Consider the following 27,544-nt stretch of genomic DNA (forward strand, 5'->3'; position numbering starts at 1 on the left):
TGACTTCCATAGTAGGAAAAATAATATATATTATGGAAGTCAATGAGACCAGAAACTGTCTGGTTGCTGATATTCTTCTAAATATCAGAAAATCGGCTGAATGGATTCGAAAATGGTAAAACCCAACTGTTCTAAAAGCAGCCTATTTCCAAAATAAGTGGAGTATCCCTTTAACCATGCGTTCCTATTGGAATCCAGAGGAAACTTCCAAACGAGTCGTTTGCTGAGCCTGGTGTCAATAAAAGCTTTTATTGGACTAATAAGAACGTTTTCATTTCTGAAACTTACAGGATATTCTTATAATATGATGACCTCTTAGATCTCAAAACCTCAAGGAAAATTTGATTTCTCAGTTCATCACCCCTTTAAAGCCAAAATTATATTTAGCGTTCCATTCATAGACAACCATATAAATACATAGACAGCTTGCTGACAATTCTGGATTTCTGGTCAAATACAGGCTATTTTCTCTGTATATAATACATACAATACACTTCAAATGATTATTCATATTTGTAAATGTGCTCTACTTTACCGAAAAGACTGTTGTGAAAAAAAATGACTAAAGAATCAGTCATAGCAGCAATCGTTCTCCCCTTCCACCATGTTAAAAGTTTGTGGCCAGCCCAACTCTGGAACAAGGGTATCAAAATTAAGCTTTCCAGTGCAAAATATTTTCATGAGAGTGCACCCATATTCATATTTTTAACTAGGAGTCACATATTTACAATTATTCCAATAGCACATGAAGGCAGCATTAGTTTCAACCCTAATTAAACATCTTTAGGATTACTAGAAACCTCAGGCAGGTTTGCTGAAGGATGGGGGTGGAATACGATTGGATAACCTGATCGCAGTGGTGCAGGAATATCATTTTACAGTTTAACAGAAGTTATAACACCAGTGTTAAATATTCTTTGTTATATATATAGTACTATTTAAACCGTGTTAAGGAAAGGAGTGTGTTACATGTGTTCTGTAGGAATCCAGTGCCGTGGTGGAGGATCAGAGTGACCTGAACACTTGTATTAAATCACTTTTATACACGGATAATGACCTTGCAGTTACTCCCATCATGGATAACCCAAAGGTAAAGAGACCTTCAGGCCAACTAAATAGATCATGTCTGAGGGCCCTGTTTTCTATGTCAATGAATATGAGTGTGAATATGACAATGTTTTGTCTAACCAACACTGGTGTTAGTTTCTAATTTTGCTCTATTTTTAGATTTTAAAGACTGCTCCAGTTCGTTTTGACCCCAAAACGCTTTGTGTACCAGCACACTCAGGTGAACAGGAAGATGTAGTTTTTTTTTGATAATCTAAGATGAAAATTGTATTATTTATTACCCTTCCATAATGTCATTCCAAGCCTCTATTTCTATTCCATAGATTTGTTTTGTTAATTTTTTTGAATGAACAAGTTGGTTTAAGTTAACATAATTATTTAATGTTAATAACATAACTATTAAACACTTTTTTTCCCCTAATTTGCAAAGTCATACCTTTGGTATCATGGATGTTTTCTTTTGCTATTAGACCAATGGGAATGCAAAAAAAAAATATAATAGTTGTAGTTTCCGTTCACCATTGTGACGAGTTCCGCTTCTAAAAATGTAAATGTAAAAACCCTGGAGATGTGAAAGGATGCATTCATTTTTGGTTGTAATATTACTTGAAGATAACTTTCTGTGGACTTTGCCAAAAAGTCTACACTGTGCAAATATTAAAGGTGTGTAATTTATGCATTTCTTAATACTAAAATACATTCACTCAACTAGGGCTGCAGCTATCGATTCTTTTTGTAATCGATTAATCTAGCACTTAATCGATCGATTAATCGAGTAATCGGATAATTTGTTTACGTGTGTTTTTAAGCAACCAAAACAAATAATGTATTACTAAAATGATAAGGTGTTTGGCTTTTATTTATTTAAAAAAATACAGGTATTTATTCCAACTCCAACATTTGGCTCCGCAACTAATTATTGCAATTTTTACCCATTTAGTGTTTATAAGTGCAAGTGCCAACAATTATATAACAATACAGTTAAAACAATTTACTGTAAAACCTGTTACATGTAGCCCATAACATGTACAACTTTGAATACAAACTTAAATAGTAAAGCCCATTTGGCCTTAGTTTTGTCTTCTTAATACAACATTACAAAAAAAAGGATTGCACCTTCAGCAAATTACCCACCTGAAAACAAAAATAAATTAATATAAAATATCAACCCAAACAGGTACACAAATGTGTACAATTTATAATAAAAAAAATGGAAATAAAACAATTATAAATAAGAATCAGACTGCCCTGCCAGGTATACTTTGCAGACACATTGCATCTTGTTTTCTCCCTTTATAAACATATAATGATCCCAAACTTTAGACATTCTCTGCCATTTATGAAGTCAAATGTATCATGCGCTATGGTGTCCTTCCTGAATAACAGTCCGTGTGAAACAATCAGATCCCTGCGTGCGCGTAAAGTGCGCGTCATAGGAATTTAACGAGGCTTCGAGGCAGATTTTTTGCCTCGAGGAATTTTTGTAATCGAGTAACTCGAGTAACTCGAGGAATCGTTTCAGCCCTACACTCAACTCTGATTAATGTAGAGATTTTATTCTCAAGTAGAAGATAACTGTAATCTGTAATCAGTTAGAATTAGATGATAGTTTATTTTATTTTATGTTTTCACTTAAATTTTAAAGTTTTAGTATTTAGTATTTATCTTTTTTTTTTACATGGCTATATACAGTAGTTATTAATTTTATTCAAATAAAACTAACTGAAAATTAGAAGTGTTTCCTTAGTAACTAGCTGAATTAAAACTCACGTTTTTATATATTTATATATATAAATTTTTATTTATATATATATATACACTCACCGGCCACTTTATTAGGTACACCTGTCCAACTGCTCGTTAACACTTAATTTCTAAGCAGCCAATCACATGTCGGCAACTCAGTGCATTTAGGCATGTAGACATGGTCAAGACAATCTCCTGCAGTTCAAACCGAGCATCAGTATGGGGAAGAAAGGTGATTTGAGTGACTTTGAACGTGGCATGATTGTTGGTGCCAGAAGGGCTGGTCTGAGTATTTCAGAAACTGCTAATCTACTGGGATTTTCATGCACAACCATCTCTAGGGTTTACAGAGAATGGTCCGAAAAAGAAAAAACATCCAGTGAGCGGCAGTTCTGTGGGCGGAAATGCCTTGTTGATGCCAGAGGTCAGAGGAGAATGGCCAGACTGGTTCGAGCTGATAGAAGGGCAACAGTGACTCAAATAACCACCCGTTACAACCAAGGTGGGCAGAAGAGCATCTCTGAACGCACAGTACGTCGAACTTTGAGGCAGATGGGCTACAGCAGCAGAAGACCACACCGGGTGCCACTCCTTTCAGCTAAGAACAGGAAACTGAGGCTACAATTTGCACAAGCTCATCGAAATTGGACAATAGAAGATTGGAAAAACGTTGCCGTCTGATGAGTCTCGATTTCTGCTGCGACATTCGGATGGTAGGGTCAGAATTTGGCGTCTACAACATGAAAGCATGGATCCATCCTGCCTTGTATCAGCGGTTCAGGCTGGTGGTGGTGGTGTCATGGTGTGGGGAATATTTTCTTGGCACTCTTTGGGCCCCTTGGTACCAATTGAGCATCGTTGCAACGCCACAGCCTACCTGAGTATTGTTGCTGACCATGTCCATCCCTTTATGACCACAATGTACCCAACTTCTGATGGCTACTTTCAGCAGGATAATGCGCCATGTCATAAAGCTGGAATCATCTCAGACTGGTTTCTTGAACATGACAATGAGTTCGCTGTACTCAAATGGCTTCCACAGTCACCAGATCTCAATCCAATAGAGCATCTTTGGGATGTGGTGGAACGGGAGATTCGCATCATGGATGTGCAGCCGACAAATCTGCGGCAACTGTATGATGCCATCATGTCAATATGGACCAAACTCCCTGAGGAATGCTTCCAGCACCTTGTTGAATCTATGCCACGAAGAATTGAGGCAGTTCTGAAGGCAAAAGGGGTCCAACCCGTTACTAACATGGGGTACCTAATAAAGTGGCCGGTGAGTGTATATATATATATATATATATATGTATATATATATATATGAACCATTGACTTTTTTTCCAAAGCTTTAGTATTAGTAACGGCACTTGTGTATACCTGCCGCGAACGCACTGCAAATGGTCTAAAGAATGCTGAGCGCAAGCAGAAATTAGATATACAGCTCTATGTTTGCAGAACGGCAGTCACACTCATCAGGAAAGGGAGTGAAACACACATTTCTATCAAATCATACATCATTAATAGCGGTTCCCTTCCCCGATTTTGTATGTTTAGATTCATATCAGCAGCGAACCGTACTGGAGTTCACATGAACCGTACTTCAGACCACCCTTTTTAAGCGAACTCTGGTCTGGTTTGCGGGTGTGCGCACCCGAGTTCGGAAAACAGCGTTCACAATCACATCATCCAATTGAACAGAACTCTGATGTCAGTTGAACCCTGGTTGCTCACCAAAAGTGCTAGTGTGAAAGCACACTTAGTATTTAATAACCCTGGTTTGTGGAATAATATATAGTATAGATTCTCTTTCTCTCTCTCTCTCTTTCAGCTGAACGGTTGTCGTGTCTGAACTCAGAGGACTGGTCTCAGTTTTTACAGCAGGTGTGTGCTGTTCTGGAGTCAGTGGACCGGCCCGGATCAACCAACGCCACAGCACCACGCACCAAACTCAACTTACTGTGTTACCTCTGCTCTGTCTGTAACCACAGTGAGGTGGCCACACATCTTTTACACTCACAGCTGGTAAGACACATCTGAAACACATGCTGTTGAAAGAGATAATCTACAGTCACATGGTCATTATCACAAATTAAACCCTGACAGGGTGATCAGGTGTCCCATTTCACCCTGATCTTGAATCAGCCTAAAAGGGTTTACTTTGGGACAATGAGCAGCTGACTTATGTACACAAATGTATGCTGCTTAGTACACAAATTTCAAAGTACACAACATTTTTTTTTTTATTAAGAGTAATAATGATTCAAAATTAAGCATCTGGTTTGTTTCAAGGAAAGGAAAGATCTAACATTAAAGATACAAATAAGTACTTCAGAATCTGAGCGTCATTGACACACCTTTTCTTAAAATATGCAGTGTAATTGGTAATATAGTGTTGTCACAAGTTTATTAAATTGTTGGAAAATCGGCACATCCCTATGTATTCACTTCCCTCACTACTGGAACTAACCTTTAAAGCCACACACTCCAACAACTGCTCTCACTGAAACTAAAGAAATGTTCTGCATACCCTCATCATGTTTTCATTTTAAATTAGATTCATGAATAAATATATATTTTTTTTAATAAAAATAATTTGAATAGGACTTGGTTAACCTTTTAATCGGTAACCATTCCATGTGGTGCAAATCACACTTTTCTTTTGTGATATTATTGAGTGGTTGGAAGTGTAGATCATCTAATGAGGGAAGTTGAACAATGGTGTGTCAGCTGAGGAATGGGTGTCTGCTGTCGTCCTCGCCTCAGTCAGAAAATGAGCTTCCTCTTCCTTTTGCTTTCATCAATGGAAAATGTAATCAGAGGAACTTCATAGATTCTTAATGTATTAGATTTATGTGGTACCTAAAGTGTTCATTTCATAATAATACTGAAACTTTAAGCCAATATAAATCAGATAGTAAACATTTCTAGTTTGGATTTGAACATTTTGGTCATTTTTAAGTATAATTTGTTGTCACAGTAGCCTGTACACCAGTACATTCCTCCTCTGGCCACTAGGTGTCTCACCACCATTAGCATTTCCATTCATCTAACGGAAATTACTTGAGCACTCCGGATACAGGTTTTTTTTAGAGCCAATCACCATGCCATGTGACCAGTCACTTTGGAGCCACTGAAAATAATTTCTTGATGCGATGAGAGCACTGATTGGCTCATGGCACATATGCACTCGATTGTCCTGAGCTCTGATGTCAAAGGCAGAAAAAAATAAAAGTATATTATAAAATTACAGGGAGGGATTTATTTTGTACAGTCCTCTAATTAACTGGGTAATAACTAACCCTGAACTTACCCTAATCCATGTTAATTTCCATGTAGTTTCTTAGGTAATATACATAAGTGGATGTACTGTAAAAAAAAGTGCAACCAAATTATAATGCTGCAAAACCATGCTGTTAAGAGCGCTCTTAAAAAAAACCTCACTGGCTCTGATTCAATAAAATGAAAATATATTGAGACAAATTTCAAATTGTGACTCCCCCCCCCCCCCCCCCCCCGTTTCTGACACAGTTCCCTGTGCTGATCCAACAGATGCGACATGCTCCGAACTGGGATATGTAAGTTTCACCCTTCAGTACATAATTATCATCCTTTTTTGAAAAAAACAAACAAACAAAAAACAAAGCAAAACAACAACAAAAAATAAACTTTTAATTTATTACAAGGACATAAACTCTTTTTTTGTTTTATTGATTTCACTTAATCAATCATATACATTTAAAATCCTACATACATTTGCTGGATCACTGTAACTAGTAGTATTCTCAGATGACACTATTTGTGACATCCTTGGAATGTCTGCTCACAGAAATGCAATGGCTGTCTTTCTCTTCTCTGTCCCTTTGACTCTGAGTGGAAGGAATGACAGGCATGTGTCTCACTGGCCCCTCACATGATTACAGCCTCTACAGTCACCAAGCAACAGACAGAACCACTTTAGTTTTAAATGACTGTGAAAACCAGCATTGAACACTGTAAACACCCCACATCTCATATTTAAATCATCAATCTATACAATAATGTTATATTCAATACCATTCAAACATTTTATATACAAAACCATTCAAAAGTTTGGGTTGGTTTGTTTATAAAATAAATGTTTTTGAAAGAAGTCTTTAATTCTCACACAGGCTGTATTTATTTGATCCGGACTTCAGTAAAAGCATTAATATTGTGAAATATTATTGCGTATTAAAATAACTATTTTTATAGTTAACTCTTATTTAATCTACTACTTTAATGTTTAATTTATTCCTGTGATGGCAAAGCTGAACGTCTGACAGCCAACAATGATATGATGGTGAACACTGATACAAATTTAAGTATTATACAGTTGAAAAGATGTATTTATTCATTATGTAATCTAGGCAGAGTGGGAATCAGAATAACATTGTATTCATATCATCAAACTCCTGAACCAATCCTGAAACCATATTGATGTATCGCTATTCTTAAAAAAAAAAAAAAACAGGAGAAAGTTCAAAGTAAAAAAGATTCCATTTATATATTTAAAAGATGGAATTAAATGTCAGATTTTTTATCAAAGTAGAACAGCTATAATGAAACAGCTGGATGAGAGTCATTTGATTGTTTTAATTTGTGTTTTAGAAGGAGCAAAGTGATGAGAGTGATCGGCCTGCTGGCCTCCCACTGCACAGAGCTCGGAGACGACGTTCCTGTCACAGAGGTGAGACTTGTGTTTTTGAAGCATGGTGGACATTAAACATTAAAACAACAGTGGGCAACCAGCAGGTGTCACTGTAGCATTGCTGTATTCTCATCTACTACTCAAGAGGAAAAAATACTAACACAAAATGATTTCTCAGCTCTCAATCCAAAACACTTGAAATCCAGTAAAAGCCAGGTGAAATAAGCTTTTTACGTCTCTATCCCAGCCTTTTCAAATACAAAGAGGACCGACATCTCATCCAAACAGGTTTAAAAAAGCTTTCACTTATCATCAAAGCGCTGCACAGATGCATTGTGGCTAACCAAAAACAAATTCTTCCACCCGAATCCTCGATTTTAGACAGGTTTGTCTTCCGTTCCTCTACCAAGTTCTTCAGCTTTTTGTTCATGGAGAATTTCTCGTACCACCCAGGCTCTGCGTATAGGCAGCGGCACAAAATGGCCGTCCGTCGTAATCTAGCAAGGCTTGAGTTTTTTGCCGTTTTACACAATACAAGCTTAAACTTTGCAGCTTCTTCCTTCTTGCTTCTCTGGGCTCAGTGGGTCGGTATTGAAGAAGTGCTCAGGCTGATGGACTCTATCCCCTGTTCTCTACAGGGGTTTTGTGTCTGAGCGGCCGATCCTGTCATGGCGATTTCTTTTAGTGCTTCACTTTGGTGAGAGAAAAGGAGAGCTGCTTTCTTATGGTTCTTCTGAACTCTAGAGGGCCTTCTTAGATAATAAATTGAACTCAAGTCTGAACAGATTTTGCATCATACATTTGCCGATTTTGTAAATGGGTACAGTAAAAACAAACTGGGGATCACACTACCAAACTTGCGTATCATTTCCAACAAAACCTCATGTGCCGCATTACTAAGGGATGCATGACAAATAAAAACAATAGATCTTAGTCAGGGTAGATGCCATATTGAATTCAACGTGGATGACAACGAGGCTGTGAGGGATAAACTTGCAGCCTTTACAATGGCACGCACTATATAAAAGTCCTAGATCACGTAATTTTCTCAACTCACTACAAGCAAAACTGTTTTTGTCTACTGAAGTTTTTTTTTTTTTTTTTTTTCCATTTTGGGAAATACATTTCATCAGCTGAACAATAGGCATCTTGTTAAACAACAGTACAATCCATTGAACGCACTGTACTTGCCTGGCACTAGCCTGATCAATCAATCAGTCAATCAAACTTTATTTATAAAGCACTTTAAAATAACCGAAGTGGACAGTACAGATAGATAAATAAAAAACAAAAACAAAACATAAAATACATTATTTATACAAAGCATACAGTACAAATAAAACAAATCAAGAGACCTAAAACAGATAAAAAGCTATACCACAGCAAAAAAAAAAAAAAAAAAAAAAAAAAAAATACATGACGCTCTAGTCTACTGTTTGAGCTACAAGAAAAGTTAAAGGTATTTGTGGTCTAAAATTTGCTCAAATTATCAAAGGCTGAGTTTACACTGGCACAAAAAATCTGACGGGTCGGATATTGTTACACACGTGTTAACGAAAATCAAGATTATTTTTTTTTGGCATCCGATTCATCCTTTTTGCAGTCAATTACTGTACAAATGTGGTTTTAAATTCAGATACATATTTGATATGTGGCCATCTGAACAAACCACCATCAGGGTGAAATATTTACCCACAAAAATATATCTTTTCTTGTGTTTTTTGAGGTGGGCACTTTATAAGCAAGAGCTTGGGCACAGACAGAAACATTCAGAATCATTAATTGATCATTACATAGAATTGTGCTTTGGCTCAAATTAAGCATGCATGTGTATGCATAAGTTTGTGTGTGAACTGTCTGTGTGTACAATGTTATATATCATCCTAACCCAACTAAAATTATATTGAAGTATCTTGCATTAATATTATATAATCCATATATCAGTTTCATTTCATCTGTAACCTTCCATCATATACAGTTAAAGAGTAAGAAAAGCGTGAGATCTGGTGAGATTGACACTAGTTGCTTGAGGATCAGGCGAAGTGATGAAAGGATGTAAGGAAGGCCCTTATGGAGATGTTTGGGTTTGTTTTATGCAAATGACTAACCTTTTACATGTTGCCAATCTTTTAGAATACTCCAAATTCACTAACATCAGAACGGTGTTAAGAACAGATTCATGTTGGTACGAATGTGTTGTGAATTAGCTGGAGATTTTGTACCTACAAACACAAAACAATTAACAGAATTATTAGTAACAAGGTGATAACGTCGCTGTTTAAAAAAAAAAAAGATGTTTTATTGTGTTTTACAGCCATAATTGTAAATCTTTCTTGAGAACTCTGTTTTATAATTGTCACAATATTGATTTCGAGTTGTAATGCTTGTTGTTTGTGGGAGCTGGAAGCTTAGCAGTAAGTGGATCCACATGAGTAAGTTTCACTCAAAGGCAGTATCCATCATCTAAAAGAAACTTGGTCTAATTCATCGTCATGGCAACGATAAAAGCTTCTATAAATAGAAATGTCGCACAGGGGCTTGATGCAGGAGGAAGGAAATTACAGAATTACAGGTAGAGCCGAAAAGTCTCTTCTCAGGGAAGTTTGCTTTTGGTGCTCTCTCTTTCTCTCTACATCTACCCCAAAAACACTTGGTCTTTCTCCCGCTGACGTTTCGATTCGTTCTCTAATCCTCCCTAAAACCCTCTGTGTCTGTGTTCGCCATGAATACTTGAGCACTAGTCTAATGAACTGGTAAATTAATCATTGTCCTTGGCACCGGCAATCCCCCGTGCCCCTAGCCTAAATTCAGAGTTACTCTCAGAAGAGGCTGACTGTTCCCCCTGACCAATCCCATTACACACTGCTAAGAATGACAGTAGAGCCATCTGAAGGAGGTACCACAGGGATGAACCAGTTTGGGGTTTTTTTTTTCACTACTTTATTTATTTGATGGTAAACCATTTTCTGGAAAGTCATTTTAAAGTTACTTCTTCCATATATATATATTTCATAGAGAAATGTATTAAAAATCCAGATTCTGTCAGTGCATAAAGGCATCTGCAGCGTCTTGTGCCGGAGGGAGTGAATATTTCAGAGTTGAATTTTAAGTGGCACACAAGAGTATCAGTGCGATTGGAAACCAGTGAGAGAGTATCAAGGGCACTCTGTTTCTCCCTCGCTCTGTCCGCTGGATGTCTAAGACTGCATTTGACATGACTTTGACTGCATTTGTCTGACTGACTCAGGGAATGATATTGATTCTCTGAGCTTCAGTTGATTAGATCTGCATCTCCCAATACGTCCTCCATGGTAACTTGCCGCTTCTCGTGTCCTTTGTCTCACATTGTCGATGGTGTTGTTTAGGAATCTGAATTTTAAATCTGTTTTTTGGTGTGACTCTTTATTTCCCCTTTGGCTTTGTAGAAAATAGTGAAGTTGGAATACTTCCAGACAAACTCCTAATATAAGTTTTTAATTTGTTGTAGGGAAAAAAATATGCTGGCTGATAAAATTCTCCATCATCTTTTTACTCCCACATTAATATTTACATAATTATTAGAGAGATTTTAGAAACATATTAAAGGGTTAGTTCACCCAAAAATGATAATTAAGTCATTAATTACTCACCCCCATGCTCTACCAACCCCGTAAGACCTTCGTTCGTCTTCGGAACACAAATGAAGATATTTTTGATTAAATTTGAGAGCTGTATAACTACCACATTGGCTGCCTAAGGGACTGCCTCTTGATGGCTCAGAAAGTCAATGAAGAAAATGTTTAAATATCCCAAGTGACTACCGTGGCTCAACTATATGTTTATCAAGCGACGCGAATACTTTTTGTGCGAAAAAACAAACAAAAATAACGAGTTTATTCGACTATTTCTTTTCTTCCTTGTAGGCCAGAAACGAGACTTCCTTAGATTTCCACGACGCATGCGCGAGAATTGCGATCTGCTTACACCAGCTTACACTACTTCAGATCGCAATTCTCGCGCATGCGTCGTGGAAATCTAAGGAAGTCTCGTTTCTGGCCTACAAGGAAGAAAAGAAATAGTCGAATAAACTCGTTATTTTTGTTTGTTTTTTCGCACAAAAAGTATTTGCGTCGCTTGATAACTTGATGACTTTCTGGGCCGTCAAGAGGCAGTCCCTTAGGCAGCCAATGTGGTAGTTATACAGCTCTCAAATTTAATCAAAAATATCTTCATTTGTGTTCCGAAGACGAACGAAGGTCTTACGGGGTTGGTACAGCATTGGGGTGAGTAATTAATGACTTAATTTTCATTTTTGGGTGAACTAACCCTTTAAACTGAGGCATGAATAACATGAACACTGACATTGTCAGTGGATGTTGATTCAGATTAACTTTGGTAGTTTCTTAATTTGGGTACTTTTACTGATTTAGAGCTACTCGCTAGATAAATGGAACTCTGGACAAAGAGTAAGAATAATAGTGTAAAATAATTCATCAAGTGATAAAATAACACAAATTAAAAACAGATGAATGAATATGCAAAATATGCCATCGTGTGATCATCGCAACTGGCCCACCTTTACAGGTACTCTGCCCTGCCCCATCGGTGAGCCAGTGGCATTGCTCTCTCTCCTCCTTTCAAGCAACATCCTTCACCCTGGGCCAGCTCAAAACTTGGCTACATCTCTCAAGAGTTTGGTGGCTATAGCCGGTCGTCAGGTGGGCACTCCCCTTCCTTGGTGTTTCATCGATTTAAGCCCACAAGCCTACCTTGGGAGGGCTGGACAGCAGATCCCCTGCTGACCACCACCCAACTCTATACTGTTTTTAGTCCTTTAACAGGTTGGCTCTGCCATCGCACCTCCCGCTGTATCCAAATCCAATTAGATGCTGTTTCCACCTGTTTGGTGACATTGCCTATCAGCTATTTCCTGGCCATCCCTTCAATCCCCAACAGTCCAAGCGTTCTCCAGAGCGACTGTCCAGCAAAACCTCTGCAGCCGACCTCTACTGGTAGATTCCAGGCCTTCCAACCTTTTTGTTGGCTCACGAGGATAATGCCTTGAGATTTTTTTCAGCTCGTGCTCATGTGCCTCCTCCATCATCTCTTCCCACAGTACTGTTAACTCTATGAGGAACACCTGCTTGGTACCTGTAGACCAGAGGACAACATCTGGTCTGAGGCTAGTGTGTGCTATCTCCTCTGGGAATTTGAGCTACTTCTTCAGGTCTACCCACATCTCTCAGTTATTTGCTGGGGCCAGGACTCCTCTTCTCCTCCGTCCTGCTTCAGTGCTCTCCTGTCCTGACGAAATGGATAAAGTGGTACCCATCGGAAAGTTGTTTAACCTTCTTCCTTGCCTGTTCTACACCATCCGCCATCCGAGACAGGATCTTATCATGACGCCACCGGAATTTCCCGTCTGCCAAGCTTGACTGGCATGCTGAAAGGACATGCTCAAGATTGGCTGGCTTTCCACACAGCGTGCAGCTAGTGAGGTTTGATGGAGTCTAAAACTATCTCTGCTAAAATATGGAGGTTTGATGGAGTTGTCAGGACATCGTAGACAGAACACATCAATAACTTTATCTGAAATCCTTCCATGGTCTAGTTGTCCTGCCACATAAGGGCCCTTTCTCGTTCACCCTCCTACCTTGTCCAGCCTTCCTGTTTTTTCATGGCAACAGCCTTGGCATGCCTGGTTTCCTCCTCTGCTTTACGGACCTCCCTCTGCACAATGTCGCACTGTTCTTTTCGGACAGCTTTTTTTCCCGCTCGTTCTGGTGGAGCAACCCAGAGCTTCTGTTCCAATGATATGGTCGATCCTGCATGATGCGGTCAATCCTCAGCCTCCGTCAGGGCTCTGCTGGCTGACAATTTATGACCTGTCCTGATGACAATACCTGCTTGGCGTACTCTTTGATCCTTGATGTCTTGCAGCATCATGGTCTGGCGTGTCTTTGTCGCTTTATACTCCTCAACCACTGAAGTCACTGGCAGCTGCGGCTGGCTACCTGTGCTATACAAGCCAATGGAGCAGAAGCTTCTTGGGATGCCCAGCCACCTCCTCAAATAGGTCAGAGGCCAGACCAGCCTTTGGAGTACCCCGTGTTGGAAACCTTAGGCCATATACTTGCCTGGTAGGCCCCTCTTCCCTAGGGCTGTCATCCAGGTATCTACTTGGATAATCATCTCACTCACACTGCTTATCATTGAGGTCTGCCCTGAACCACCTGTACTCAAGCTCTTTACTGGTCTCTCTTGGACCGTTGGTATGATGATATCTTTGATCCTGAAACGGACCCGGTCCTGGATTCGCCCCTGCCTCAATACTATGCTTCTGGACTTTTCTGGTATAAATAAATTAATATTTGAAGAGTTCAGATGCAAAAGCCTCTAAGTGCCATTTGAAATTTTCTTCTAGAATGATCATTTTTATCAAGCTTGTATAATTAAGTTCAGTGATAATTACCTATTAATTGTTATTTAAGTGAAATTACTGAACTTAAATAAACAAGTTTGATAAAAATCATCATTAAAGAAGAAAATTTCAAATGGCATTTAGAGGCTTTTGCATCTGAACTCTTCATTTATACAAATTTAAAAATTCATAGTTATATGCATTACTTTAATTCTGTCATGACAACTGCCAGGAAATTGGTATGATAATAGAGATTGTAATGGATATGGCAATTTTAAAGTATTTGGTATTGGCGGAATAGATCTGATGCTGTTGCATGGCAAGTACTGAGACTTGCTACTGCCAATACATTCACAGACATTGCTGTGAGCATGTAAGACATACATGTAACATACATGAATTAACCCCCATAGCAGATCTATACAGGTGGAGCTAGGGAAGGTGCAGGAATTCTGTAAATTCACTGCAGACCCCTAACAGCGATGTGACAATCTCATCATTATCTATACATCAGGAACCAATAAGCTGTGACTTATAAATACCGGTATTGTTGTTAAAATACCAGTATTTATAAGTCACAGCTTATTGGTCGCTGATGCAAAAACAATCAATCAGCTGTGCTATGTAGATAATGATGTGATCGCTACCAAATGAGTTAGACCTATTAGCCTGCACCATCTTCATGCCAAAACTAGGTAATTATATGATATTTTGAGAGAGAGAGAGAGAGAGAGAGAGAGAGAGAGAGAGAGAGAGAGAGAGAGAGAGAGAGAGAGAGAGAGAGAGAGAGAGAGAGAGAGAGAGAGAGAGAGGAAATGTAGAGGTACTGCAGTCCATATCAGAGATCGTCGTTTCCGCCATCTCCTCAGACTGGACGGCGCTCACGCAGGTTGCCAGTTTCAGCCCACGCAACAGGAACAAGTGCAAAGGGCAATGAATATTGACAAATTGGCAATGTGCAGTATCACAGACCAAAACAATAACAAACATTCCAGCCTGGAAACACATTTCAAAGTAAAATAACTGGCTGTAGAAACGAGTATGTGAACTTAGCATGTTTCCTCAATATATGCAATCATATTATGATATTTTTATGCTTTAGTTGAGTGAAAAAGTTACATACAGCACCTTTAAAAAAAAAATACTTAGATTGCATAATTCTTTCACATTACAGCTCATCTGTACACTATTTGTTAAGTTTGAACATTCTTTGTTCTTACCAGCATTTGAGAACCTCTCTCTTTGAATTTCATTCTACTCCTGAAAATAAATAAATAGGAAGTGTATTAATTTATATGCATGGCACGACAAAGTGACATTAGTGACATCAAACACAAGTGTTTTACTGTAGAGTTGATTAGTGCTAATGCAATGCAGATATACACACAGAGGCAGCTGTTCCTTAAACATAGGACCCCATTAAAGTGCAAATCGTGACTAGAACAAGGAGATTAAACATATAAATCTAAGAGAGAGAGTTATGGATTAGCTTTATTTAAATATTAAGGATAGGATTGCTTTCCGGTGGCACAGTGCAAAAATATAATTGTGTAATACACATCTTTGATAGTTAGCATACTAGACCGCAGGTAGGATTCAGCTCAGTCACTTCAGCCTTGAGTTCCTGGATGCTTAGTTAAAAAAAAAAAAAAAAAAAACGTATCTGATTTCAGGCCAGAGAGAAGCCTGCAGTGCTCCACTGTCTTCTCCAGCATGCCACATCTGTACAGCTTAAACCTTCTAATACTCGGCTCAATATGCATCTGTGTTTGTTGATGATAATTATGTTTTCTAAAGCAGAATAGCATGTTTATGTGCGTATGGATAATAACAGCATACTGTAGAAGAGAATTTGCGTTTGTTTGTGTGTGTGTTGATGATAATGATACGTTCTAGAGCAGGCATTACTTTGCATGCATGGTGTGCGGAATAAGACAGCTTAGCCCTGTTTGTTTCTTCCTGTGTAACAGGAATCGTTGCTGCACATCTCTCTCTGCCAAGACTCATCCAACACAACCACCAACATCTGTTCCCTGCAAAGTCATCATTTATGAGACTTGAACAGTCACTGGGCCAAACGTGATACACAGGGCATTTGCATAGCACCCCACTGAGGGAACAACTGCAGAGATAGAAGCATATATACTTACTCATGCAAGCACTCGGAGAGTATGAAGATAATGGGATTAATAGAATGCTAAAGGCTGATCTCTGTGGATGAGACCATATATGGGTCTGTTAAATAATACAGACCCATAACAGCAGGGAAATGTTTTAATGACTCACCCTGCACTCATCCAAATGCTCTATAGTAGGAAAATGTCCATTCCCTAATGCCACCTGTCACCAAACAGAAATAGCAGGTAGCAAATAATCATGATTCACAGCTGTGGTAAAAGCGAAAAGCTTTTGCATATTAAAAATGTCCTGCCCAGTGTTGTATTTTAATGGAATATATACACACATGGAAACAGACTGCTTTTAAAAAAAAAAGTCATAATTTAATCACCCCCATGTCATTCTAAATCAATACATTTTTCTTTAAACTTTGGAACACAAAAAAATAAACCCCCAAATTTTCAGCCTTTCAGGCATTGTAAAAGAAATCTACATGAATTAAGCAGTTACATCCAAGTCTTCCGAAGAGATAGAAGCATTTTAAGATGAACTTATTTAATTTCAGGCTTTTATTCTCACATACACAGAGCTCATGTAATTTGGTAAACATCAGCTCAAATGTGCTTGCTTGTGAAGATGAATGGAACAACATGGGTAAATGATGACAGAATTTAAATTTTTGGGTGATTCCATTGTGATTTCATGCATAGGTTTTCATTAACTAAATAATTTCATTTATTATACATACTTACAAAGTGTTGTGTTTGGCTTGCTCCTCAGGCGGTGGCCATGTTCACAGAACTGATCCGAGAGAACTTCAGGAGCAGCAAATTGAAGCAATGTTTGATTCCACCACTAGGGGAGCTGCTGTATCTCATTGCTACACAGGTAAAAAAAAAATAAAAATAATCAATAAATGGTGTAAATAATAAAATGGCATATGGGCAATTATGTACTTGGGGGTATTTTTTAAACTGTGTTGTCTAAAAAAAAATCAATTGCAAATGATTTTAAAATAATTATTGTACTTCTAGCTATAAATATCCTGTTGCAATCAGAATTATTCAACCCCCAGAAAATGTACAAATGTAAGCCTTTCTAAAGATAGCTTTTAATTTATTTATCTTTAGCAGTTTAGTTTCAAATTAAAGTGATTATGTCAATGTATAATGTAATGCTTAGGAGTTAAGCCTTTGGTGCTGAAGTTCAGTTGCAAATATGGCTAAGTCAAAAGAGCTCTTACTAAAGCTACAGAGAACCAATTGTTTTATCACATTAGAAAGTCTATGGATACCAGAAGATCTCCAAAACACTAAAAGATCATAGATCATAGAGAGATCATAGCTCTGACAGCCTTATTCATAAAGTACAACATACTTTTTTTTTTAACAAAGACGTAGGTTGATGACACATACTGTAAGTGGAATTATGGAACTTCTCGTCATACTGATGGATCTAATAATGTTTATGGATGAGTTTTTAACATGACTGTGGTATGAAGCATGGCACGATTGCTAATGAGTAGGGCTGTAATCAACCAAAGAAAATCTTGGTCGACTGAACTCCTGAAATTTCATCTAGAAATAGTCTAAAAATCAATGGGGGGAGGCGAAAAAAAAACCAAAAAAAAAAAAAAAAAAAAACGGCCTACTTGCCTTTTCCACCTAAATAAATTATAAATAAACATAAAAGATGGTGCGCTATTTGCAGTATATTAAATAATTTTTGACCTAATTATTTTGCACTGAAATCACACATTTGAGTCTGTCGGCTCTGACAGTGTTGCATCACGTGCAACTGCACAATATTATAGCCTATGATTTCCGTAAATTGTACAAGTAGTGATATCAGCACAGGAACTGTTGAGTAATATGCAGCATAATTTAGACAACTGTTTTTGTCATATGTTATAATATCTGGCAGACACACTATCATTTCAGTCCTCGTAAAACATAGGAGCTCAGCTCTGGGGCTTAGACATGAATAGACTATGTTCTTCAAGCTTTTACTCTTAAACACAAAAGGCATGTCCACTTTAATAATTAAAGAGCAGCTATCATGGATTTTTGAAAATGACTGTTCATGTAGTGTGGACTATAGCTCTAAGGGAATGAAAACATCCTGCAAAGATTTATACCTGAAAGTGCACCGTATATAAAGTTATTGTCTTTCAAAAGTGTGAGTCGAGTCTGAGTATATGAAATGAATTGTTTTTGAAACGTGTCATGAGATGTTTCGTCGTGACGTAGATACAAAACGTTAGCTCATTGGCCGCTCCCAACAACTGCGCACGCAGGCGGAACTTGTTGTCTACACATTCAAATACTTCAGTTGAATAGCATCATGTCGAGAAGACGCTGTGTTCTACATTGCAAAGACAGTTCAGCCACTTGTTTTCATTGCCCCAGGGACGAGCATGTGAAGAATCAGTGGTCAGAGTTCATATTTGCAATGATACCACAACAGTATAGCCTGAACCTTGTGTTCTCATCATTTTAACGACGAAGCATTCAAAAATATAAATGAATTCAAATGTGTTGATTCGCAAGCCGGTTGTTTCCGAAGGAGGGCTTAGTATCCAGTCTATATGGATCAGGTTCTTCCTCCTCCGAATCACAATCTGTAAGAAATATTAATAATGTTTGCTATTATGTTTTCTATAGCATGCACAATATAGTTATATTCTGTTGTTTGCGTTTTGTACACTCCGCGCAGCTTCTAAGTGGGGTAAAGTTAGCTTTGTTTTTGATATTCACCAGACATTCACTGAAAAATGGCAATTACCTCCTAAACGACTTAGCCAAATATGACTTCGCTCTATATAATAAGCACTGCCCCTCAAAAGCCGCCGCGATGTGAGTTTCATCGGGAAAGCTTCCTCTTCACGGACACGCGAGTAAGGGACCGTGTGGAAAGTGCACTTTTTCTGACACGTTTGTTCATACACTGTATACAACACTTGACAAGCTATAATCCATTAATGGTGATGGGTGTTCCGTTTCCGACAATCTCTGCCTACGGTTTACTAATAACAACTGACTGGGTCATTTGACCAATCGCCGCAGATTCGCGTCACTCAAAGGAGGTGTTTGGGAAAATGTTTACTGATGCCTTTGTTGAATTGAAATACAATTTTGTACTTGGCAGAGAAATGTCTGTTAGTAGAAATGTCTTTATGTATTTAAGCTGAATAAGTCTTGTATACAAATTAGCTTGAACTCAAATAGCTTATTATAAATTCAATTTGATATAAATAATTTATAAAAATATTTTGCTATCAATTGATTGATTAATTATTCAGTTTGGTAATGACACCTAATAAATCTCAAACCATAATGTAAAATTAACAACATTTAATATTTAAAAGATTTTTAACTTTTTTTTTTTTTTTTTGTGATGCAGTGAAATTTTGGCAACCGAAAATTCATTCTTGGCCATTTTGGAGGGTCAAAATTATTGATTGAAACTCTGACATTTAATTAGCATTTACCAATGGCATTCTGTGGATAAGATAAAACAGATTCATAATACTACATTTTTTTACTTAACATTGTCTTCATTATTTAGTGTATTTTGGAATAATTCTGTCATGAAAACAATTTATTATAGCCCCCATTTATCTATGTTTATATTTCAACAACAAATTAGAGTAGAAAAATAATTATATCATTATAAACTTGATATCAAAACTATTTAGTTGTACTTTTTCTACATAGATACTTTTTTTTTCAAAAAAAAAAAATCTACAGTAAATTTGTATTTATGGTAAATGGACTACATTTATATAGCGCTTTCATAAACCTTATGACAACCAAAGCTCTTTACATTTTTGCCTCACATTCACCCACTCATACACTCATTCATACACCGACGGCAAATTTACATTGAACAAATTTACATTCCCTATACATTTATTCATTATATAGGGAATTTTTGACCTTCCCTATATAATGAATGTATGAAATGAATGAAGTAAAGACACAAAGTTTAAAGCATATCTTATCAATAGGGATCATGCTATGCTTTCTTTACATTTTTACATATTCAACTTTCTTTGGTATGTATGTTTCTTTTTGAGCATGAAAAAGGACTGCACATCTTCAAAGCACTCCAAAATGAGGTATTCTCTAGATCAATAAGCATATAAGCATATAAGCAAGACCAATCAAAACACTCTGGTCTTATTCACAGACTAATATATACACATACATGCTCAGGACTCTGAAAAAGGGCATAATTAGTCCACTTTAAAATTATATATATATATATATATATATATATATATATATATATATATATATATATATATATATATATATACATGTATGTATTATTAAAAAAAAAACAAAAAAAAAAAAACATTATCCTGGACAAAAAGTTCCTCTAATTAAAGAATCATCTATAATTCACATATCATATCAATATTCACATGGGTTCAATTAGAGAGGTACTGTAAGAGGTAGACTGTCTATTATATTGAAGTAATTATTGATAAGTTCACAACTTCCACTTTGACTTAATAGGGGAATAGCCACTCGATTGCAATCCAAGAAAGGATCCGTGTGCTCAATGGCCTGAAATTTCATACAGCTCAGTTTGCTTCTCATAAATGTCTTACAGGCAGTATTTGCCCTCTGAGTATTCCATGACATTTAAAAAGCTCCCTTATGAGGAGCGTTTCACACAACCTCTCAGACCTCATTAACCTCAACATGGGAACCACCTCATAACCCAAGCAGTCTGGTGCATCATGCGTAACCTTTAACATAATTTCAAGATCACTGCTGAAAATGTATCACTTTTTATTCACATTTACCCATGTTACCTCTAATATTTGCCATGGCAACACTCCATTTGCCAGCTATAACACAATGCTTTGATAAAAGTCAGTGTTGGGGGAATTTTAGCATCACACATTTTCAGCAGCCTGTGAATGAGGTCTAAAGGTGTAATGAAGCACAGCCTCTGGTGTCCATAAACGGCTCATCACAGCATCATTTTACCTCATTACAGCTATAGTGTGATGAGATGGCCTGTTTTGCCAAAATTTGTCCTGTGTTGTAGACATCTGGTCATCCTAATCTGATCGCTGTATTGATCGCTGTAAGGGACTCGAGGTTAGCTGATAACATGCTTTGTTGGGCTTATTTAGGTGTGTATCTCCTGTACGGTTGTGTTTTTCAGGGTCATGCAGTACAACAGCACACGCAGCTTTTATTGATCATATTAGCTGTGAGCCCGGGGGGAGAGTGAGGGACACTGTGGCCTTGATTGGCTTTATCTAATGACTTTTCTCTACTCCTCAGTTCTAGTGTAATGTGAGCAATTGGTGTGTTGACGCCTTGAATTCCAATAGCAGTCCAGGTGAAAAGCTATGGCTGTGCTCTCTATGACATAATGAATGGGAGTGATGCTAGATAAGCCATGAAAGCATGCACGCACTCACTATTTCACTGTTCGGTAACACTTTATTTGAAGGGGTGTGGATAAGACTGACATAACACTGTCATAAACATGACATAACACCTGTCATGAACATTATTTATGACTCCAAAGTGTTAATAACTTTAAGGAATATTGTTCTATGTGGGTGTATTTGCATACCGGATTATAAATGGTATAGGAAAATCCCTTTATATTTTCGCCATGATATATATATATATCGGCATACCGCCCAGTCCTAATTAGGAGGTATAACTACAGCAAATTATTGCCTTTATTTGAATAGGGCTTTTAGTTTAGTGTGGTACATATTTTAATATCAGATAACTAAATGGTGGTCTTTGGTAAAATAACTTTTGAATTAGAATTGATTGTAAAGTTACAATTTGCAAACATTATTTTTTTTTTAATTTCAAAATATTTACACATTCTTAATAGTATATGCCTAATATGAAAAAAAGCACAAAAAAACAACAAAACACTCCATTTAATGTTTATTTGCTCGTCACATTCAGTTATGATTTACATGGATGACCATAAATTCAAAATCTTGAAATTATACAAAAAAGTCTAGTATTTTGCATCAGTTGACATTACTGCCGGTCATTTAACATTTTTAGTAGTCAAACTGTAATATTACATGTTTAGCTACTTTCTTTCCAATCTTTCACCATTAAAACTGAAGCTTTGTGCTGTAATGATCGGATGTCCGTCAAGCATTTTAGACCTCAAAGGCAGACCAGCTTAAAAATGCAACTTAAAACATTTTGTCATCCTGATAACAAACAAATTGGTCCATAATGCATTGCAGCAAAGCAGCATCAATAATTTCAAATATGGTGGATATGGCCCTTGGATATTTTATTGTCTAATGCAATGAAATGCATTTTCAGGTTTGGCTTATATAATAATGATTTATATTTTTATATAAAACTGAAAATGTATAATAATACTAATATTAAAACATATATTAGAATTTAATGCCAATCTTTTCCTCAGTAACCTGCAGTGTAAATAAAGAGGCCAGTGAGTTGGTGCTATTTTTAATGGGGGAAAAAAAGTTTATTGTATTAGCCACTGGGGGGTAGAGTTTTTCCCCTTTTCTGCTGCTATCCCAGGGCAATTAATTTTAATGGTCTGGAAAAAGTTTGAAAAGTTCTCTGTAAGAACAAGACAATTGATGTACTCACTAATGACTATCAGTTTATTGCATTCGATTCTTCCAAATGTAAAGGGTGTATCTTATTGACTACAGAAGAGTTAAATTGACTGCACAAACTGCGGCAAAATACCTGGTACTGTAAATGCCGCCTTGAGCTCATGTATGCTTTTTATAATGCAAAATGATTTAAAAATCCTTAAAAGAAAAATAAAATATTGACGTCTGCAGATTATTACGGTTTGAATATACAAAACAAAATGAACTCGCTTACGGTTTACTTAATAATCTTCAGTTAATTTATGTGAAAGCTATTTGTTTTGAATTATAAAGCTTTTACACTCTTAAAATTTTAATTTGAGAGGGTATAGTTTAGAGGGTTTTCATTTTGTCAAATTTCTACCGTATATAAAATGTAATCATTTTTTTCCATTCAAATTTTTAACAGCCTACGGCACACAACATAATGCAGCTACATACAAACAGAAATCCAAATCAGGCCTTGACTTGTACGAAGGTCTTGCTCACGAGACGCTGTTGATGTTGACGATCAGTCTCAGCGCTGTCCTGAACGCAAGCATTAGAAGTTAAATGAGAGCGGGATGTTGCTTCGCAGCATTCTCCGCTTCTCCCTCTAATTGACACGATCATTGCTTCTCACTTGAGCTGTGTTTCCTGTACCTGCCTGAGCCTGGCGTCTTATTTACCGTCGCAGGACTTTATTTATTTAGCCTCATTATGATGGTGGCTGCATTTTACTGCTTTTAATTGTTCCCCCATTGGGTCTCTGTAATAGTTGTCTCTCTCTCTCGCTCACACACACACACACACACTCATACTCTCTTTCCTTCCCCTGCAGGAAGAGAAGAAAGGGCGCCCAGGAGGATTGTGGGTCGTTCCTGCTGCCGCCTACACCGTGTTAATGAGGTGCCTTCGGGAAGGGGTAAGACTGCTACACTGTCCTCACAGATTGTGTGTAAGTGTGCGCACTAGTGTGTGCGTGAATATGTGCGCATGGGGGCGGGGGGATCTGTCTTATATATCTCCCCCAGCCCTTTTAGGCATTATTCGCATGCCGCGAGTCAAGGGCGCTTGACGCTTGTTCGTCAGTCAGTCCTGTCACACAAAAACACTCACTCACCTGCAGCAGAAATGCTCACGTAACGGCACCTCCAGTCGTCTCAGTAGCAATTAGCCACGCTGGCCTGCATTGTTTGAGAGTGGAACCATCTGCATGGAGACAGACATCAAACTGATCATCTCCAGTCTGAACAGACTGTGTTTATTGTGAGTGCTGAGAGCTTCCCTTCCACAGGGGACTGAGCACCATCCAGACTCCCTCGTTATTCCTTTATTAGCAGGCGAAGATCTGCCATTAAGAAGACAGTTTAGGAGTTACAGCTTGTGTTGCCGACAACCCCTGGTCTGCAGCATTGAAATAAAGTATCATTCGGAAGGAAAAAGTTGGGAGCGAAAGTTTCTCTAGCTGTTCTGGCGCTTCTTCAGCTACTGTTGTTTTCTGGCTGGTCAGCTGCCAACGTTTGGCAAAAGTTTTGCCCTCTAGTGAATGTGCCCAATTTTAGCACTCTTCTCCAACCTGCTTAGGCAGCATTTGAGGGTTTTTTCTTTCTTTTTTTTTTTGTCTCATCACTTTTTGTTTAAATTTAGATTCTCAGCTGCTTGAAGTAGTTCTTCCTGGAGTTCATCTTCTTCCATTGAACTTTCATGGTCGATTTCAAATTTGTATTTCAGAACTGATGGCCTGCAATGATCAACAGCTGCTGACTGTTTTCTTTTCATTAAAAACGCCTTGTGTTTTTGATGCGTCAGCAACCTTCTAAACTTCACATTGACTGTCTGATGTAAATTGCATGCAAAAATGTTGTTGGTCAAAATGACTGGCTTTACACAATGGCTGATATCTGGGTTTTTTTTTTTTTTTTTGGCCAGCTCACACAAAAAGACAGTTTGTCAAGTCGACAAAAGATAGTTTTGTTGGATCATTGTGCTACCCATGTCAGAGTATGTTGGTGTCTGTCGAAGCTTGTTTTTGCAGATTGAACATGCTAAATCATAAGTACAACGCGGTTTTTTAATGCTGTGGTGTGAGATCGCTCTGGCTCAGAGCGCACATGATCTTCTCTTCCGCCTTAATAATACCAGTTACAGCGCAAAATTAACATGAACGAGCATCTGAAATTGTGTTAAAAGATAGAACTTATCGAAATCCGTATCTTTCACATGGAATCGCTCAGTCAGTGTTTCAACCGTGGAAAGACATCAGTAAAACGCTTGTAAACAATGTAATGGAACGTCACATTTACCTCAGAAAAAAACATATCCAGTGACCATAAACTCATTAGCTAGCTAGAAAAATTAACTCTAAGAGGAGCATTTTGCCAAATATATCCACCATATTACATATTCATTATAATTTTTTTAATGTTTTTCAATATTTAACGCATGTTGTTTGAAAAAAATTTTTTATGCCACCATTTAAATGTTTATATTTCATATAACTTTATTATTATAAAAATAAATAAAAGTGTAATTTAAGTGTTTGTGAACAGATCAGGTAAATTTTACCTTCAATATTAATCTAATAATAATAATAAGAAGAAGAAGTTTTATTTATAACGCACTTTTCATCGAAAGATCTCAAAGTGCTACATGCTAAAAACAATAAAAGATAAGCAGTTCTTTAAAAAAAAGGAATAAATAAATAAAAAAATAAAAACACATCTAAAGGGTACCAAAAGCTTTGCTAAAAAGGAATGTCTTAAGGCCTTTTTTTTAAAACATTCAGTGGATTGAGGTAGCGTACTATAGGTAGCGTACTATAATTGAGTATTATAGTATGCTAATGAAGCATAGTGGGCTACAACTGACTCCCAGTTTACAGCATTAGTTTTGTTTTCCTTGAGAAAATTTGTCATGTATTGTATGTGTACAGTATAATTGTGTTTTGAAAAAAACAACAAAAAAACTACACCTTATTGTTGTTTAAAAGCATTTACATAATACATTTGAATATATGGAGTGTGATAAAAAGGTGACCTTGAAAAATTTGAGTGCACCTAAATTGTGTGCTGGTGCACCTAAATAAAAAAGTAGGCTCACCAGTGCAACCAAAGCAAAAAGTTAGTCTTGGAGCCCTGTATAATCTGGTGACTGTCGACATTTTTGTCTGTTGGTGCTGTATGAATTGGCCTTTAGTATTATTAAAGACGTCTGGCCACACACACAAATGTGTGTATGCATACGTGTGTGTCTGTTTCGGACCACATGCACAAACAGTCTTGTATATACCCAACTCATGAGTAAAATTAATTTGATTATGAAATAGTAATAAAAAAATAAAATAAAAAAAGTAATACACTATTTACACTTTTACATTTTTTGATATATAGTGATATACAGTGGCAGAATGTATTTAGACACCTAATCCAAACCTAAAAATGTCTGCGTTATATTACAGAATATCAAACCAAGAAGCATGTATTTTACAGAAATGAGGCATGGAATAGAAGCTTATGAAGTTTAGACATTTTTGTTAAAAATAAACAAGTTATTTGGACACTTTATGGATCCAACTTTATAGCAATTTTTCATAGTTAATTTTATGAACTGTGGTTATGGTGTAAAACTCTAGAATAATTTGTTTGTAGACGCTACTTTGATATTTTGTATCTAATGCAACATTCAGTTAGTATTCAGAGATTATGCATGACCCAAGTGTCCAAATACATTTACGGCCACTGTATGCAATTATATGTATAACAAAGGTTGACAAAACAATTTTTATATTATATGATAATATAATTGTAACGGGGTTCGGCGGCAACCGGCGAACATTCTACACTTTAATAATACAATAAACTAATACAAAATGAAAGTAAAGAAACAAAACGCAACATGAAATAAGGCCTGTTCCTCTCTCGATCTTCACTGTCATTGCTCCTCTATGTTTACGCTCCTCCACGACAGATGCGAGACCGGTGCGTGTCACAGGTGTCGCTCATTATCACTCGCTCTCACATCACTCGGCCTCGTCCTGCTCGCCACAATAACATATGATATCGTCCATTTATTGGTTGTCAAACATAACATGACCATAGTTATCAGCATCAATCAGAATATCAATATCAGTGCAAACACTGTTAAACATTAAGCAGTGTGTCCCAATTTCGCGTATTATGTACTATTCGATGCTGTTTTGTGGCGTAAATAGTGCTACAGTGTGTATAAATAGCATGAATGTATAAAACTGTAACTGTATAAAATTCATACACTATGTACTTATGCACTATGTACTTAACCGTGTAGTGTATAAGTCTAAGTTTATAGTATAGTGTGTAATCACAACTAGAGAGAAAAGAAGCCCGGGAGAGAAAGAAAAATGCACCTCTATTCTAGGATACAAAGCTTATAAGCAAGTCTAGTTCCTTGCAGTAATAAGGCTCAGTAATCAGAGCGAGAGAGAGCTGGCCCTCCAGCACTGTTACTCCCTCGCTCACTCTCTCCCTCTCTCTTTTTCTTCCCAGCAGCACTGCCACCAGGCTGTGCAGTTGATCACTCCCTCTAAAGCAGGTCTAGACTGACAGCGACACGATTGGAGCCGAGGCAACAGCCAGAAGCCGGTGTGACTTCCCGACGCTGCCTTGCTAATTACAGCCCGCAAACATTAACGGCACATCTTCTGGAAAGCCATGAAAGAAACGGGGGTTAATTCAATTCCGCCAATTCCCCAACATTAGCGTCGTGCGAGCACGGTAATAAATCCATGTGTGAGGCTGATGTAGGCAGTAATTGTAATGCCTCGCTGTGCTGACCTGTTTTGAGAACCTCTGCTGATTCAGAGAGAGCTGAGCTCAGGAAACAAGACATCAGAGAGGGAGGGAGAGAGAGAGAGGAAGGGATAGAGAATTAGAGAAAAAAG

The 27,544-nt window shown here is 37.4% G+C and overlaps 1 protein-coding gene across 2 annotated transcripts in view; it reads left to right on the plus strand.

Moving 5' to 3' along the window:
- The window catches only part of ulk4 (unc-51 like kinase 4), a 256,347-nt gene that overhangs the window by 14,864 nt on the left and 213,939 nt on the right, over positions 1 to 27,544 (plus strand). For both annotated transcript variants that reach the window (XM_089117516.1, XM_089117518.1), the window contains exons 13-19: positions 983 to 1,090; positions 1,228 to 1,288; positions 4,649 to 4,842; positions 6,349 to 6,395; positions 7,447 to 7,525; positions 16,785 to 16,892; positions 23,465 to 23,548. In XM_089117516.1, coding sequence (XP_088973642.1) covers positions 983 to 1,090; positions 1,228 to 1,288; positions 4,649 to 4,842; positions 6,349 to 6,395; positions 7,447 to 7,525; positions 16,785 to 16,892; positions 23,465 to 23,548 — 681 coding nt within the window. The remainder of the gene's footprint in view (positions 1 to 982; positions 1,091 to 1,227; positions 1,289 to 4,648; positions 4,843 to 6,348; positions 6,396 to 7,446; positions 7,526 to 16,784; positions 16,893 to 23,464; positions 23,549 to 27,544) is intronic.

Source organism: Pimephales promelas, chromosome 12, assembly GCF_988280905.1.
Source record: "Pimephales promelas chromosome 12, fPimPro1.hap1.1, whole genome shotgun sequence".
Taxonomy (NCBI): Eukaryota; Metazoa; Chordata; class Actinopteri; order Cypriniformes; family Leuciscidae; genus Pimephales; species Pimephales promelas.